At 55.4% G+C, this 16,097-nt stretch overlaps 6 protein-coding genes across 6 annotated transcripts, besides 8 other annotated features; 4 read left to right on the forward strand and 2 right to left on the reverse strand.

The window, feature by feature from the left end:
- Positions 1-264: 264 nt before the first annotated feature.
- On the forward strand, positions 265-2,336 carry EKO05_0009477 (uncharacterized protein; the record flags this gene model as incomplete). Its single annotated transcript, XM_038942697.1, has 2 exons — positions 265-565; positions 631-2,336. 2 exons carry the CDS (start codon positions 265-267, stop codon positions 2,334-2,336), a joined length of 2,007 nt encoding a protein of 668 aa, XP_038794868.1.
- Positions 2,337-2,482: 146 nt separating this feature from the next.
- Positions 2,483-2,511: a tandem repeat.
- Positions 2,512-2,530: 19 nt separating this feature from the next.
- Positions 2,531-5,979, reverse strand: EKO05_0009478 (Protein cwh43; the record flags this gene model as incomplete). The annotated part of the gene is made up of 12 exons (XM_059637551.1): positions 2,531-2,686; positions 2,756-4,572; positions 4,619-4,664; positions 4,712-4,796; positions 4,846-4,887; positions 4,974-5,100; positions 5,149-5,481; positions 5,528-5,624; positions 5,675-5,714; positions 5,767-5,797; positions 5,846-5,891; positions 5,941-5,979. 12 exons carry the CDS (start codon positions 5,977-5,979, stop codon positions 2,531-2,533), a joined length of 2,859 nt encoding a protein of 952 aa, XP_059493534.1.
- A 47-nt stretch (positions 5,980-6,026) lies between these two features.
- Positions 6,027-6,080: a tandem repeat.
- Positions 6,081-6,328: 248 nt separating this feature from the next.
- On the forward strand, positions 6,329-7,724 carry EKO05_0009479 (U3 snoRNP protein; the record flags this gene model as incomplete). Its single annotated transcript, XM_038942700.1, has 2 exons — positions 6,329-6,418; positions 6,474-7,724. 2 exons carry the CDS (start codon positions 6,329-6,331, stop codon positions 7,722-7,724), a joined length of 1,341 nt encoding a protein of 446 aa, XP_038794870.1.
- Positions 7,725-7,955: 231 nt separating this feature from the next.
- Positions 7,956-8,677, reverse strand: EKO05_0009480 (Aminoacyl-tRNA hydrolase; the record flags this gene model as incomplete). The annotated part of the gene is made up of 3 exons (XM_038942685.1): positions 7,956-8,043; positions 8,098-8,358; positions 8,418-8,677. The coding sequence occupies 3 exons, from the start codon at positions 8,675-8,677 to the stop codon at positions 7,956-7,958; spliced, it is 609 nt and encodes a 202-aa protein (XP_038794871.1).
- Positions 8,552-8,577: a tandem repeat.
- A 496-nt stretch (positions 8,678-9,173) lies between the features above and the next one.
- EKO05_0009481 (nuclear polyadenylated RNA-binding protein 3) lies at positions 9,174-11,778 on the forward strand (the record flags this gene model as incomplete). Its single annotated transcript, XM_059637552.1, has 5 exons — positions 9,174-10,236; positions 10,287-10,466; positions 10,515-10,941; positions 10,991-11,229; positions 11,258-11,778. The coding sequence occupies 5 exons, from the start codon at positions 9,174-9,176 to the stop codon at positions 11,776-11,778; spliced, it is 2,430 nt and encodes an 809-aa protein (XP_059493535.1).
- Positions 11,779-12,588: 810 nt separating this feature from the next.
- Positions 12,589-14,461: a mobile genetic element.
- Positions 13,502-13,641: a mobile genetic element.
- A 218-nt stretch (positions 14,462-14,679) lies between the features above and the next one.
- Positions 14,680-14,717: a tandem repeat.
- A 63-nt stretch (positions 14,718-14,780) lies between these two features.
- EKO05_0009482 (uncharacterized protein) lies at positions 14,781-15,836 on the forward strand (the record flags this gene model as incomplete). The annotated part of the gene is made up of 1 exon (XM_038946873.2): positions 14,781-15,836. The coding sequence occupies one exon, from the start codon at positions 14,781-14,783 to the stop codon at positions 15,834-15,836; it is 1,056 nt and encodes a 351-aa protein (XP_038794873.2).
- Positions 15,170-15,208: a tandem repeat.
- Positions 15,783-15,824: a tandem repeat.
- Positions 15,837-16,097: the final 261 nt, after the last annotated feature.

Genomic DNA, 16,097 nt, shown 5'->3' on the forward strand with positions numbered 1-16,097 from the left:
CCACCTTCCTGATCTGGCGTTCCACAGCTCATCTGAGGTTTATGGCGAGCTCCAGAGGACGACGTCAGGCCGCCTCTTGACTAACATCCGTCATGCTGAAGGAAGCTCGCTGCTGCAGGGCTGATGGCAGCACGTGGGCACGTGTCATAGAATGAAGACGTTGGTCCCAAAGCAGACTAGCCCGCCGTTCGCCGCGGTAGTCTCCATCGACGGCGAGGCGTCACTGCGCACTGCGCTGGAACAACGACTCGCCCACTCGCCTTGATGTTTCGCATACGTCCGTCGATACCACGCCTGGGTCCACGTTCCCTGGAAAGCAGTAGAGCATGGATCTCGAGCTCGGCGTCGGTGTCAGCTGGCTCAAAGGCCGGCATGATGTCTCATTGGACTCCAGAGAAGCTGGCGACGACTGAGAAGTACCCGCTCACGCTGGAGTTGTTCGACAAGATGCATCCAAACACCGAAGAGCCTGCCAAAAAGATGCAACAGAGCCAATCTCGGGCGAAGAAGAAATCCATAACGACCCGCCATGCGAGAACACAGATTGTAAGTCCAGACCTATGTGGTACGTCGCGTCTGGAGCAGCAGCTGGTGGAGATTGTGCATGTGCTGACACCGGCGGCCTCCCAGATGACGTCTTCGCGTATTACGGCAAGAGCCTGGAGATACACAGAGGGTGCGACATCCTCGACATCAACCCTGGCGCCGGCCTGTGGTCGCAGAAGCTGCACGCCTTCCTCCAACCGCGCAGCCATGTCCTTCTAGAGCCGAACCCCGACCGATTCCGTTCGTTCCTCGACCCCCTGCTCAACGCGCCCGGCTCCAAGTACAAGCTCGTGCAAAAGGACACCACCGAGCTGCAGTCGTACACGCAGCTCGTAGACGAAGGCGTGTTTCCGCACCAAACCCGCATCGACCCCGACGACGGCAGCAGGCAGGAAGTGAACACCACCCTGCTGGTCACCGGAATGCTGGCGTGGGACCCAACGCTGCCCGGCATGGCATTCGACTCCATGGCGAAGCAGCTGTACAATTTCTTCGCTTCCGCCGTCCGGACCAACGAACTGTTCCACGCCTATGGTCGCGTGCGGACGCTTCTGTGGATGGCAGCGGACGACTTCAGGCCGCTGTTGGCCGAGTCCTCGGCTCAGTTTGCAAAGGGCAACTGTTTGTTGGAGATGACCCACGACACGCAGCAAGTCGTGAATGGACCGCGCTCGAAACGAGGAATGGGCAAGGGCACTTCTGGTCGCGAGCCGCAATACGAGATCGAGAGCATGATCGGAGCACTCCGGAGGGGAAGAGAGAATGGCATGCCCCTGCCCACACATCGCCAAGACACCATCCACCAGATCGCTGCTGAGATTGAAGAATTAACAGCCGGCACCGGCCGGACCAGGTACACATGGCTCCATGACTACCTTGTCGCGAAGCACCACGAAGGGAACAGCGCAATCGGGATGCTGCCCGACTCCTTCTTTACTCACGCGGATGAAGCCAAAGCTGTGCAGGCAAAGTACCCAGATCTGGACCTGGAAGCTATGGGCAATGCAAGGGTGAGCGGCGTACGACGTGTCGGTAGTTTTTGGGCGGATAAGAAAGACCACCCCGGCCGTGAAGAAGTTCAGAGCTATGTCGTCACCAAGGCGGCCGACCGCGCCCTGGTCACTAAGAAAGAGAGCATAGAAGCCATCGCGGACATAGGCGAGGAGATGTACCACGCCGAATGCCGCGCGCTCCGCATGTCTCCAGGTCCCGAAAAAGACGCTCTCCTCAAAGAGATTGCAGACCTCGAGACCAAGTGGAACAAGCCACTGGCCAAGATAGGCGTCAACTACAGAACCACGCCCCACTCTGTCCTCGACGACCGCCTGAGCTTGCGCTCCCCGCCCTACCCACGTCTGCAGTGGGACCGCCGCCCCTTCGAACCCCTCACCATGCACCCAGACGAAGCCTGGCCCCCGACCCGCCTGTCCCTCATCTCCAGCACCCCCTTCCCGCGCCCCGCCGGCCAGACTGCAGACTGGTACGAGTGGGTGCAGGACTTCCTCTACGGCCTCTTCTCAATGGGCTCGCAGTCGCTGCCAGAGGCCCTTGACAAGATGCAGCACGGCGCCTCGCAGATCATCGACTCGTGTCCCAGCCTGCGCGACCCGGATAAAGGCGGCAGACTGAACATGCGCCATCTCAGGGTCCGCATGCTGACTGCCGAGATGATCGAGCAGCTTGTCCTGGCCTATCGCGATTGGCCCTTCAAAGAGCCTGGGAGCGACCATAATAGGTATTTCCGGTGGAAGGGCATGAACAAGGGTGGTGATAAATTCGGGGGCATGTAGTAACTTGTTTCTGTAGTCTACGTGTTGGAATAGTGATTGCTTAACTATCTGTGCATTAATTGAAGCATTCAAACCCTCAGATACGTCGAGTACAAACAGTCTGACATACAGTTCTTACGTACAAGTACTTCCCCTGCAATAGCAAGCGCCCACTCCGCACCGCTCCGCACCGTCCAATTCCCACCCGTCGGCGTCTAGGCATAGTATCTCGGCTCATTGAACACGTGGTATCTGTGGCCTCTTACGCCCTCGCCCTTGAACAAGTCCGGGAACCTGAGGCCCGGCGCGACCTGGCTCTCGTGGATGAGCTCGTGTCCGTTCTCGGGCTGGTCGACGACGAACTTGCCGACCTGTGTGGGGTGCGTTAGTGGTTCGGTTCTACACGGAACAGAATTGAAAAAGAGAAGATAGGAACGTACCTGCAGCTCTGTGTCTGTGATTGTGTGTCTGCTCACCCGCGCGTATCCCGTGCGCTTCAGGCCCTTGTACAGAATGTACTCGCACCACCTGTCCCAGTCGGTGGGGTCGATATCCTTCATGTCGCTCTTAGCGCCGACGTACGTGTTGTAGTTGCCCTCGCCCGGCTTAATGACCAGGTACGAGAGCAGGATGGCCGGGCGTGGCGTGGCTTTCATGCGCTCGGCCAGGTACTCGCTCTGCAGCCGGCGGTCTTCCGGATCTTCTTCCTGGCCCGAGTGGAAGACGAAGATGTCGACGAGGGTGCCGTACGCGTCGATGGTGGCTTCGATCGCGGGCGCTAGCTCGCCCACAGGAGAAGGGAGGAGATGGTGCGTTGAGTTCACGATCGGGAACTTGGAAAGCAGCGCCGAGCCCCAAGTGTGCTTATTTGGACCCGGACCAAAGTCGACGTACATACCCAGATCTTCAGCAAGGAATTGGGTGCTGTCTCGGTTGCCCATGATGATGCGCTGGAGGTCAGATTCGAGGAGGCCAATGACATCGACTTCGAGCTCTTTGATCAGGTCGCGCATGCGGTACTCGGACGACCACATGTCGTTGTCGAGAGAAAAGTGGATTGTCCAGATGCCAGCTGTGATAGACTTGGTCTCGGGATGGTAAGGTTTGTAGTCGTAGGATGGGAAGCGGAGGAAGGCGGTTGCAATAGCGAGAAGCTCGAGGAAGCCGAGGACGTACAGGTAGTACGAGCGCTGCCTGCTTGCAGCAGCAGTAACAGCAGGCTTGCCCTTGTAGCTCTTCAGAGCAGGTGGCTGAGCAGAAAGACTGAAGATACCTGCGCCGATGAGGAGCATCATGGTGGTCATGACCCAGTCAGTGCGTTCACGGACGAGATGACCACCAGGGACAAAAGCGTAGGCGACGACCCAAACGTGGAAAAGGACCATGAAGTTGTAGACTAAGAAGCCGAGACCGAAAGTCTTAGCTGGGGAGTGGCGAGCGGCCTGAGAAATGAGGGCTGGAGCGACAGCCATTGTGTAGACAGCCGTGATCAGTGCTCCATAGTATCCAGTCCAGTGCTTTGAAGTGGTCAAAACGGCAGCGCCAATGGAGCCTACGCCGTAGAACGCCCACGAGCGTGACAAGCTTGGTGCAAACAGACCAACTATGAGTCCGAGACCCATAGCCAGCAGAGTGACCGCACCGTGGGGAACGGCAAGCGGGCCTCGGACAGGATAACCTTCCCACACCCACGAAATCATGGTACTGGAGTCCGACAACAAGGAGTGCATAGCGAAGAAGAGGCCCGCAAGGCCGAAAGCGGAGAGGGTGGAGGAACCCTTGGTAGGACCAGGGGCGGGCAAGTCAGCGCCAGAGCTAGCAGTACCCCTTGTGGACCACAGGATAGCAATGACAGCAACAGCAAGGCCAGTCTTGTTCCAGCCACCGTTTGCCTCATGCATAATTGGCCAGATAGGGTTGTTTGTGTAGAAGGCGAACTTGGCGACGCTAGACGCAATCAAACCAAGAGAAAACGCCGAGATCCTTGCCTCTAACCGATGAGGCTGTGATCTCTCTCCGTAGAAGGTTGCAGCCCAGGACAGGCAAGCCATCCAAACACCGAAGCCAGCTGAAAAGAGACGGTTTTCGGGGGACTTGGCGAGGAAAGAGAGTAGCCCGGAGAGCGATAGCAGGTGACAAATCCGGACATGGCGAACAATGAGGAAGCGGAGCGATCGTACGCAGAGCAGGAACGGAGAGATGGTGCTCATGACCATGACTTCGTAGCCTGAGATACCCATGTGCCAGAGGGGGAAGTCTGGAAAGTTAGTTTTGGAATTTTGTAGCAGAGTGAATGCACTCACACCAGACACACACCCCAAGAGCAGTCAGCATGGACCAGAAGACAAACTGGTATTGTTAGTTTTATCGTTGGCGAGGTTTTGTGACAGACTTGCCCCCGTGTAAACATCGGCGGCCGCATCGAGGAAGCCAGCCCAGGAAAAAGCACCGGAGAAGACAGTGCCGATCTCCTTGTCCTTTCTGCACAAGCATTAGTATAGCAACGGTAAGGGAGGCCTGAAAGACGTACTCTTTCTCAAGGACGGCGTCGGAAATGGCTTTGTTGCCAGCACTAGAAGAGACAGCAGATCAGAAGAGGTCGTGGAACATTTGCATTCGTGAGGGGCGTCTATCTATATCGGGAGCCGTGGAACGTACCCGCGAGATACACCTCGGACATCCTTCACAACGATTTCAAAGTTGGCAAACTCAATCATGGTGACTGCGTCGAATGCTACATCGAGCAGAACAAGTGACCATTCGAAGAAGGCGTAGATGGTGTAGGCTGTAGGTGGTCAATCCGGGTCTAGAAGCCGGTGTAGCTGTGACATACCTCCAGGAATGCGGTGCACTTTGTGTTGAATGAAGAAGTAAACGAGTGGCACCAGTGTGGCGAAGAAGGAGCCGGCAAAGAGCTTCCTGTATTTGATAGCGGTGGGGTTGCGAGGGCTCAGGGCGAAGCAGCCGAGGGTCCACGGCAGGGTAGCCACCAGATATGAGATCATGAAGATGTCGTGCCAGTCATGGTCGTCAGTCGAGGTTACGTATGTCCATCCTCCACAGGTCAGTGTTCGGAAGATACCCACGCCAGCGACGAGTTTAGGGAGGGTCGAGTTTGGTCGGCGTGTGAGGATGTACCAGAGGCCCACGAGGGCGAGCCGAGGACCTGATCACGGTAAGCTTTCGCCTTGGAGGGTTGTGCGAAGTGGTACCGGAGGTGAGGGCGATGAAGAGCATGAAGACGGATCGCTCGGGATAGCGGTCGCCAATGGTGGCAGAGACGGAAGGAAACCATTCCTCGGGGTAGCCCTGCGTAGTTGTTGGTATGACGCAGATTCCCAGTGGTGGAGAGTACTGACTGCAATCTCATTCTGGACAATCTTGTGGTAATGCAGCCACCTGTATGTGCTCAGTCACGGTTGGGAGATGTTGATGGAGGGGGTGGGTTTACATTCCAACGATGAGGGCACCGAGGAAGGCAGCTTGGAGGGATCAGCAGAGCCAGGCGAGATTGCAGCATCAGAATATACCATAGGCCATAGCCGTGTGCGTGTATGACACCCACTTCCCATTGAACTGTTTGCTGTGAGCTTGCGGAGAGCTGCGGAGGTGCGAGAGCACCCACTGACGCGATTGTGTCGCCATCTCTGGACTTGGGCGCCATGGCGAGTCAATTGGGAGCACGGCGCGTGTGTGGCCCAGACACGAAACGAAGGAAGAAGGAAGAGAGAAGAAGGGAGAGAGAAGAAGGAAGAAGGAAGAAGGCGAAAGGCGAAAGAGCGGCAGTGCAAGAGAGCGGCAGTGCCAATGCAGACGACACACGACCGTCTCCTGAAGCATCTGAGGTCAGGGTTCTGCCCGCTGCTCACTGGACATCACCGCGGGCCAAGCCGGCGTCCTGATTGGCTGGTGGGGCCGCAACTTTTTTGCGAGAGCGAGCGCCGTTGCTTGTGCTCGGACGACAAGAACCGAGAACGAGAAGCACAACACCGCGATACCGTGACACCGCGACCATGGCAGGCCCCAGTGACAAGGCGCGCTTCTATCTGGAACAGGGCGCGACGGAGCTCAACGAGCTTGAGCGCAAGAAAATCTTCACCAGGGTGAGCGTCCAGCACAGCGCCGCGCCAGACCAGGAACCGTACTAATGCCTCGCAGGAAGAGATCAAGTCGATAGCCAAGAAGCGCTCAGACTTCGAGCACATCATCAACGCCAGAGGCGCGCACCCCACTGACTACATGCGCTACATTGAATTCGAGAAGAACATCGACGCGCTCCGCCAGAAACGAATCAAGCGACTCGGCATACGGCACAAGGGCGCCGGACAGCGAAGCATCTACTTCCTCTACAACCGCGCCACCAAGAAGTTCTCGGGCGACCTGACGCTATGGCTGCACTACATCGACTTTGCGCGCAAGGACAAGGCCTACAGGCGCCTCAGCGACATCTTCACCTCCGTCGTCCGCCTGCACCCCACCAAGCCCGAGCTCTGGACCCTTGCCGCAAACTACTTCATCGACTCCCAGGCGGACATCACCAACGCGAGGAGCTACATGCAGCGAGGCCTGAGGTTCTGCAAGAACTCGGAGCACATGTGGCTGGACTACGCCAAGCTGGAGACCATTTACGTGGGCAAGATTGCAGGTCGAAGGAAGATCCTGGGTCTGGACGTCGACCGCACGAAGAAGCAGCAGACTGGCGGCGGCGACGACACCGACACCGACATGATTGCGCTGCCTGACGTCACGGCAGAAGACATCAACCCGAGTTTGAAGCAGGACGACGGCGTCGACGAGCTGGCTCTACAGAATCTGGCCTCGGCGCCAGTCCTGACAGGTGCGATCCCTCTGGCCATCTTCGACTCGGCCATGAAGCAATTCCAGAACAGGCCCAAGGTCGTGCAAAAGTTCTTCGACATGTTTGCCGAGTTCGATCAATTGGCATGCATCCCGCGCATTCTGCAGCATGTGCTGGGTTACCTGCAGCAGACCCACCCTCAGGCCGTGGAAAACGCAATCTGCACGTTCCGCATGCAGCTCTTCGGCCAGTACCCTGGTAGCCCAGAGTTCCCCGTCGTACTGGGCGATGCGTTGGATGGTGTTAGTTCGGCCATCGACAAATACCCAAGTGAAGCTTCCCGGCTGGCAGAGGTTGCTGTTCGCCAGCTTCTGACTATCCAAACATCATCAGCGGACATCGACCCCGCTCTGCAAAAGGCAATCAGATCGACTCTCCGCAAATACGTGAAGGCGCTAGGAGGCACCGATGGTGACAAGATCGCAACTTTGGCCAGAACGCTGGTGCACGAAGGAAGGAGAGACGATGCAAAGGCGTTGATCGCACCGAGCATAAAGGTCTGGGCTACGCACGAAGAATTGCAGGAGCTGAGAGCAGCGTTGGAAACATGAAAAGTGTCAGAAGACTAGGCATACTAAGCGCACCCTGCCTACTGTCACTTGGACAAGTGATTGGACCGCACGCCAGAGCCTCACCGCTGCTGCTACACGAGGACGATTGTGGGTTTTACGACGGCAGTCTTTGCACAGAGTTTGACTACGTCATCTGCAATGGTACTGTGTACTACGCCCGACGAGCCGAAGCACACTATCTCTTTGGGGTCAATACACCCCTCGGGCATCTTAGTCATCTCCGCGGCCTCTTCTCGAACTCTTCTTGGCGCTTTGCTGCTTCTTACTTTTCAATCGGCGCTCGTTGTCGGCCTTTTGTCTGCGCTGAGGTCAGTGCTTGAGCCGTAAGCCTCGACATGAGCCGATTCCTCACAGATTTTTGACATGGCGCATCTGCTCCGCAGACGTCTCCTTTGGGACGGCAACGTGCCCGGCCTCGACAATGGCATCGTACAGTCGCTTGTAGCAGCTGTGAGCGTTGTCGTTCTGCTTGCGACTATCGTCTGCCTGGACTATGATGTCGTTCGACTTGGCCGCAACGTAGCGCGAGCGGCCGATTTCCTCATGGAGAGCCGTGGGGACGTGATTCAGGAGCGCACCGAGAGGTACTCTCAAAGTAGCTTTAGAATTGACTCTTTGGATTCATGTTCAGTATAGCGCGCCATTATCTGCTCGGGATGAAATCGGTCTCACTTGTTCACGTTCTGTCCGCCCGGGCCGGAAGACCTGCTGAAACTCAATTCGCCAATCGTCTTCAGTGGAATCACGTCTGCATGCAGCGCTGCGAGCCACGCCCGTGCCTTTTGCAGCTCCTCGTCAGTGACGGCGCTGCTGCTGCTGCTGCTGCTGCTGCCTCCGCCGCCACGAGCTGACAGCCACCTGGGTTGCACAGCTTGCGGGGTTCTCGTGATGGCAATGAATATGACTCCAGGGCGACAGGGAAAAAATGGCATGTTTTGTTGGTCACGGTGAGTTCACGTCCAGGTCGGAGCTCCCTGCGCCAGCCACTAGTGCGCTCATGTGATCTCCGTAGTGTGCAGAAGCTCTAGGAAAAGCCGTGTGAAGACAGACGTGCGCGGCCAGCTCTCCCCACTCGGCCCAACTACCACTGCTGCTGCTGCATCGCGCCTTCCTGTTCTCATCTGCCCTCTTGCCACCTCATTGTATGACTGCACCGCGACCGTCGTCTTTCTATCTGATCTCGACGCCTGCTGCTGCTGCTCTAACCTTGTCTCTGCACATCTACTAGCTACCTCCCAGCCCCACTTTCACAGCAGCTCCAGCTTGCCTCTCTGGCGCGAGTTGCAAAAACCTCTGCACAATTTACTGCCGCCAGCGCTGCCAGCGCTGCCAGTCCTGCTGCGACGAGTGCTCCGTACATGCCCTGAGTTGACCACCCCATTCAAACCCATCACCTGTGTTGCGGCACTACGCGCCGGCTTCGCATACATGACCTACAGTCCACCACAGCAAGCAGAGCATATCCGTCACCAACAACTGACCCCCGAGTCGCCGCGCCCTCAACAAGTTCCCTCGCCCGCGAACATTCCCATCCTGAGCCTTGACAAGCAGATGGACCCTGTCTTTGACGAGTCTGCCTACCACACCCAGAATGCCACTCCCGCGCCGCAGTACCCGTCCGCCGCGTCGCACACACTGAACGTCCCTACCAACCCTGCACCGCACTTTGCCGACCACTCGCACGCATCGGGCTTCCAAAGTGTAGACGCGCAGTCCGCTGGGAGCTATGCGCCGACGGGAGCGCCCTCTCCGGCATACAGCGGCGCCCCAGGTACGCAGACGCAAGATACCTCTTCAATCCAGAATTACTCTGTCTCGCACCAAGCAGCCGCTTCGTCCACCCATGATGCGCAAGTGGGCTCCTCCCAGGACCACTCTGCGTATCCATTTGCCCATAACAATGCGTACCCCGCCCAGCCGGCTCCCGTCCAGTCTGCCCAAGGCGCTCACTATCAGACTGAGGCCAATGCTGGCGGCAATGTTGACGTACAAGCCTTGTTGGATTCTTTGACGTCTTCTGCAAACGATGTGCCATCCGGCCACTATGCTTCTCAAATGCCACTCCAGTCAGCCCAGCCGCAAGGCAGCGCCTCCGCTTCTCTCCCCCAGCCGGCGTCCAACCTCCCTCCTCGACCACCGGCGCAGGAGAAGCCCGCCACACATCCCAACTATAATCCCAGCGATGATATTAGGTCATATCATCCTGGCAGCCAGATGCCGTCTAACACACAGCAGCGCGGCAACGGGCAGTCCCAAGCCCCAAACTCAGGAGGCCAGCAGTCGTCTGTGACGTCACGACAAGGAGCTCAGAGTCCAGCTGCGCCGGGGCCCGGTCAACGGCATGGAGGACGTAGCGAGACACCGGATGATGAGGATGTTCGATGGGGGCCGGAGGTGAACAGGCTGTATGAGGCGTTCCTCGAACAGGAAAGGAAGTTTGTCACAGAGGGCCAGTGGGATCAGTTTCCAATGGGTTCGCGCCTGTTTATCGGTAAGCATGCCCAATCTCTCATCATCTCTAACTTCTCTAACTCGCGCTAGGCAATCTCCCGACCGAGAAAGTTACGAAGCGCGACATCTACCATCGATTCTATCGACACGGCAAGCTTGCACAGATCTCGATCAAGCAAGCCTACGGCTTCGTCCAATTCCTCGATGCAGAATCATGTCGAAGAGCATTAGACACAGAGCAGGGACAGGCAGTGCGCGGTAGGAAGATGCGTGAGTAGAGTGGGTTCTTACCAAGTAGTCTCCTGCTGACCACTACAGACCTGGAGATCTCGAAGCCTCAGCGCAATACAAAGAAGGCAGAACCGCAGGCGAACAACGGGCCTCGACGACGTTCACGATCTCCCGACTATACAAGGGGTGGTGCAGGGCTTGGCCGAGATGGACGCTATGGTGGACCACACAGCTCTCAGTCGCCAAGGGACCGAGACAGGCGCTTCCGCGACAGAGACGACTACCGTCCCATGCGCTCGCCTTCACCTCGCGGCCCACCACGAGGAATGCGATCAAGAGACAGGAGTCGCGACAGGTACGACGGCCGGTACCGTAGCCGATCACGGACGCCGCCTCGTCGATACAGGAGTCCATCACCCAGGCGCGACCCTGACGACGACTTGGGACTACCCCGCAGGCCTCCACACGAGGTACCTGACGTCCAGGTCCTCGCACTCAACGAAGGGCTACCTCGGTTGGTGTTACTTTTCCTTCAGTTGAGACTTTGGTGCTGACTCCCACAGTGATTTCATTCGATATGTCGAAGACACGTTCCGCACCCAAAACTTACGTATCAACGTCCTTATCATGAGCCCTCGTCTTCCCGAAGCTGCAGTTGTGCGCAGGCAGATCATTGAAGGTGTTCTGGCTATCGTAAGACTCGACACAGGATCGCTCGCCAAAGGCAAGGTCAATGTGCAGGTCTTCGATCGACGCGGTGGTGCTGGCAACGTTCAGTTCAACGGCAAGTCCTGCTCTATCAGTGGCCAATCAAATGCTAACCGTCGTAGAATATGCCGACCTTGACATTGTCACCGCTGCTATGCTTATCAACAACGCGAAGCAGACCGCACAAGCAGTCCAACCCGTCATGCCTGCATACGGCTATAACCCGCCTGTGACGCAGTACGCGCAACCTACGCCCGGCTCATTTCCTCCTGCGCCTGCTGCCCAGCCCAACAACATCTCCAACATCATCTCCTCTCTCGACCCAAGTACGCTCTCGCAGTTACTTGGCGCCATGTCACAGCAAACCGGCATGACGCAAAATTCTCAGCCCACACCTGGTATCAGCGCAGACCTCGCACGCCTCCTTGCTCAGGTATCTACTCCTGCCCAGACTCCCGGCTTCATTACTCCTGCCCAGCCACAAACCCCCCAGCTTGGTCAGCCGCAATACTCGGCTCTTGCCGCCATGCTCGGTGGACAGGCACAGCCCACCGCTCAACCTGCTCAGACGCCGACACAGCAAGCTGGAGCTGCTCCTGATATGAAAGAGATCATGGCACAGTTGGCCAAGTACCAGCGCTAAATGGCTTGTCTTTTGCGTATCTAATTGACACATCGCAGTGCCAATGGTGCGACATTGTTGCCCTTTGCTGACCTCCCCGGCGGCCTCTTCCTGCTCCTGATGATTCCAAAGGTCTCGCCAGCTCCCGATCTCGAGGCGAGTCTTATCAAGAATGACGGCACTGCGCATCCGTGCAAGATCGTCTGACCCACCGTTGCCAGATGCTGTCAATTTCTGAGGCTTTCTGAGGCTTTGCATCTGATTCATCTTGTACCCTTTGGTCTCATGCTTCGATCTGCTCTCACCACCTTATGGGATCACTACCTGTCCACTTCCTGCATTGCGCGGTCCTTGTTTCATCGCTCTGTTGCTCAATCGTTGTCTCTCTGTTTGGCGTTCTACCAGCCTGGCGATAACCATCGATCGAGCGTTATACCTCATTTCTGCCACTCACATGGTTGTCCGTGTTGCTGTGCGACATCGCTTGTTGATCTCGCAAGGCAACGTTGGCATTCGCATGCACTGGCGACCATGTGTATTGTCCTTTTCTGTGTGTTTAGCGAGCGTTGCATATATCTTATCTAGACGGTTGTAAGTCCCGCGCAGGCGAAACGGAGTCTGAAAAAAAGATTGCTTTCATTTCCAAACCCCGTTCTATGCAATTGGACGCACCTTTACAGCATGACGCGTGAAGCACTTGGTGTCCTCAATACGGCCTAGTGTAAGTGATGATGTCGCGTTCGCGTATCGTTGACAGGGGTTTGGACATTTGTCGGGGCCGCGGATTAAAACGTCACTCATTAATACGCCGAAATGCGTTCGCTATATTGCTAACGTAAGCGGTAAGCGAGTCGCTCGGGCAAGCAAGTCGCTCACCTTTTCAAGCCTTAGACCTTTGCAACACTATAACTCAACACCACAACGTCGTACTGTAGCTTATAGTACGTTAAATTAATCTAATTAGTCTACAGTATCTTTCTTACATGTGCGCTTGTTGTGCCCTGCCTTACTACACCTCCCACAGCGTCAAGAACCCTGTCTACCACCACCCGTTCGCATCCTCTCCTTACGCCTCTCAGCCTTAACTAGCGCATTAGCATCCCTACGCTTAACTATCTCCTCTGCTTCTTGCTAAGATAGGGTCCTACTATGCTAGATCTGCTTCTTTTTACGTGTTTTACGCTTAGAAGCAGCTTTATTTGCTGCTTAAAGCTTAACTATCTTAGCTGCTATTAGCACCTGGGTATACACTATTATTTCAGCTCCCTTTTAAAACTGCTGCACTATCTTACAGATTAATTCTGTTAATAAACTTCTATATTCCCTGATTCTCTTTAATATCAGCATTAACTAAGCTCTAATTTCAGCAGCGTTGCTTAGTGTTTTAGGTTGCTAGGGGGTAGGCCCTGGTAGAGGTAGTGATGGCGTACAAGGCTTTACTTTAAGCCTTAATAGCACTACCTCTAGGTTATCTAGAACTAAGCCTGTTGCTTGGAAGCTTAATTAAATATTACTAGATAAGAACGCCTTATTAAAAACCTAATTAAAGGCAGCTAGGAACGCTTTCTTGTTAATGTAGGTAATGTAACAGTTTGCTAAGATATTAATTTCCTTCTTATACGCCTGCTTTAATGGGGTAAAACACCCCACATTAAGTAGCTGTAGGATGTAGGAGGTGTAAGGAGGCATACAGAGAGTAATAATCTTACTCTCCTTACACAGATTCTAGAAGGTAAGCAACTTATAGCTCTTGTGGCTATTAATAATCAGCAGCTGGTAGCTACCTACTGTCTGGGCTGTTGTGTGCTGGATGAAGTGCTTTAGCCACTCTAGGCCCAGTTCATTCGTTGTCCAGCCATTCTTACTAATACTAATCTGCCAATCCTTTAGGTTGTAATACTAGGCTTAGTTATAGTTCTTTGCTTTAAAGATAATAAAGGGTAGGATAACCTACCCTATAGCATTAATTGCGGCAATTAACGTTGCCTATTCACAGTTGCCAGGCTGGACCTGCAATGGTCTAAGACGCCTCTTAGACGCAGTTACTACCTTAACAGACCCCCTAACACCTATCTAGAAGCCAGTCTTATTAAAGTTGTAGGTATCTTTGTCTAGGATACTATACTTAGCTTTAACGTTACGTATAAGGTTAAACTAGGGGCTAATAATAGCTAGGTTGCTGTATAGGACTCTCTAGTAATTACGCTGTCTATTTACGTAAGACTTAATCTTAGGCTTCTAGCGTATAAGGTTCCTGGCCTATTTTTCCCTAACCTGGCTACTATAACAGGCAGCTAGTAGTTAATTAGCTATTTTACGTACATAGCTAAGCGTAGGGGCAAAGCCTTATGTGTTAAGCTTCCTTATATATTGTATAATTGTGTCCTCTTCAACCCTAGTAAGCTGGGATGAGTTGGGATAGGAATCGCGTCGTGAGGTGGTTTTGGCGCGTTGGTTAGAGAGGGTCCTTTAAGGAACGTTATAGATAGCAGCAGCGCGTTGCTAGCTTAGCAACGCGTCAGATTTTATAGCTTAGATAGCAAGGACTATCCTATCCTCACGAGAAAGCAATTCGAGATCAGGTTGTTGAGACATTGGATGAAAGGTTGAAGGAGGTGTGATCTTGGCAAAGGTGAGCGACTCGCTTGCCCGAGCGACTCGCTTACCGCTTACGTTAACACCACTCCTTGTTCAGTCGCTCTTTTTCACGCTCCATTACGAGTACCCTTGGTAGTATCAATTTCACGATGAACCCACAGAGAACAATCTCGACGTTCGTCGCACCCGCGCGGTCGAGTTGCATGTTTGCGCGGGCGCAAATGAAATGTAGCAGGAGTGCGTGTCTTCAAACCACAGCATTGCGCACCCACACACAACGACACAACAAGAGCTGGAACCTTACCCTGCAATCAATACGCTGCGCATCCACATCCACATCCACACCCACATCCACATCCACAAAACCGCGCTATGGCATACAACCACCTCCCCTCCCCAGGTCGAAGACTGCGAAACCGTCCTCCATGCCAGCGAAGACGAAGACGACTAAATCCTCACCACCCGCCAAACTCCATACAGCGTCTGCGACCGCCACATCCTCCGCCGTCCCTGCAAAGCGCGCCGGCACGCCGCCAACCAGCACGACGACGACAACGACGGACGCACTGGTGAAAGCAAACGACAAGCTGAATCCCCCGTCCTTTACATATCCGCCCGAGCTGTCCGTCCCCGCCCGCAAAGCTGGTCAGAACTACGCATCGTATCTTTTCAGCTGCGGCAAAGCGTACCTCACCTTCTACAAAACGGGCATCTCGCACACGCGACAGACGCTGAAACTCGCAAAGGCGCTGCGCGCGAAGCTTGCAGAGCAGGGGAAAGGCATCAGCAAAGACGTCGCAGGCAACGGCATCCTGAGCAGGAGCGAGTGGCAGGTGCTGCGAAGGAGCAGGAGGGACCTCCTCCGGCTGCCGGTCATGGGGTTCTTGATCCTCGCGCTGGGCGAATGGCTACCACTCATTGTCGTCTACCTGACCCCTGTGATCCCAGAGGCGTGCCGTATCCCCACGCAAGTCGAGCGGACGCTGCGCAAACTCGAAGACCGCCGCAAAGACCGCCTGACGCGCATTGCCATGGACGCGCAGCGCCTGCAGGCCCGCAACCGCACGCCCGCCACAGACGGCGACGCGATCCGCCTCGCCGCCGCAGCAGAGGGGCTGTTGAGCCCAGAGACAAAAGTCGGCAAGGCCGGCGGAATGGCCATGGCGAGCGCCATTGTTCCCCCGGAGGCATCGCAGGAGCTGAGTCTCTTCCACCTGCTGCTCCTGTCTGCGCGGCTAAACTGCCACCCCCGCATCCTCGACACCCTCTACCTCACGCCGCCCAAGTGGCTGCTGCAGCGCAACGTCAGCAAAACACTGGCATACCTTACGCAAGACGATGAGCTGATCCGCAGGGACGGCGGGAGCCAGGCGCTGGACAAGCAGGAGTTGCTGCGTGCGTGTGTCGAGCGCGGCATCGCTGTGCTGGGCAAGGCCGAGGCGGAGCAGAGGAAGAGTCTGGCGCAGTGGTACAACATGTGAATCTGAATACACGTTTCACCGAGGAAACGGACGTGTCGAGTGTACCATGGACGATGCCGTGCATTGTGTTATCCTCACCTCCTAGTTTGCAGGGAAAAGTCAAGAGCTAGTTCTAGCTGCGGAAGACTCTGATAGACCACGGCATGTACAATACGTGTAAGAAAGAAGTATACCTCGTCTACATACACAATGAAACCCAACCCGCCAAACGATACGTCGTCTCCATGTGCCACCATGCGTGAGCCGTGATTTGTTCTCCTG

This window comes from Ascochyta rabiei, chromosome 17, assembly GCF_004011695.2.
Source record: "Ascochyta rabiei chromosome 17, complete sequence".
Lineage (NCBI taxonomy): Eukaryota > Fungi > Ascomycota > Dothideomycetes > Pleosporales > Didymellaceae > Ascochyta > Ascochyta rabiei.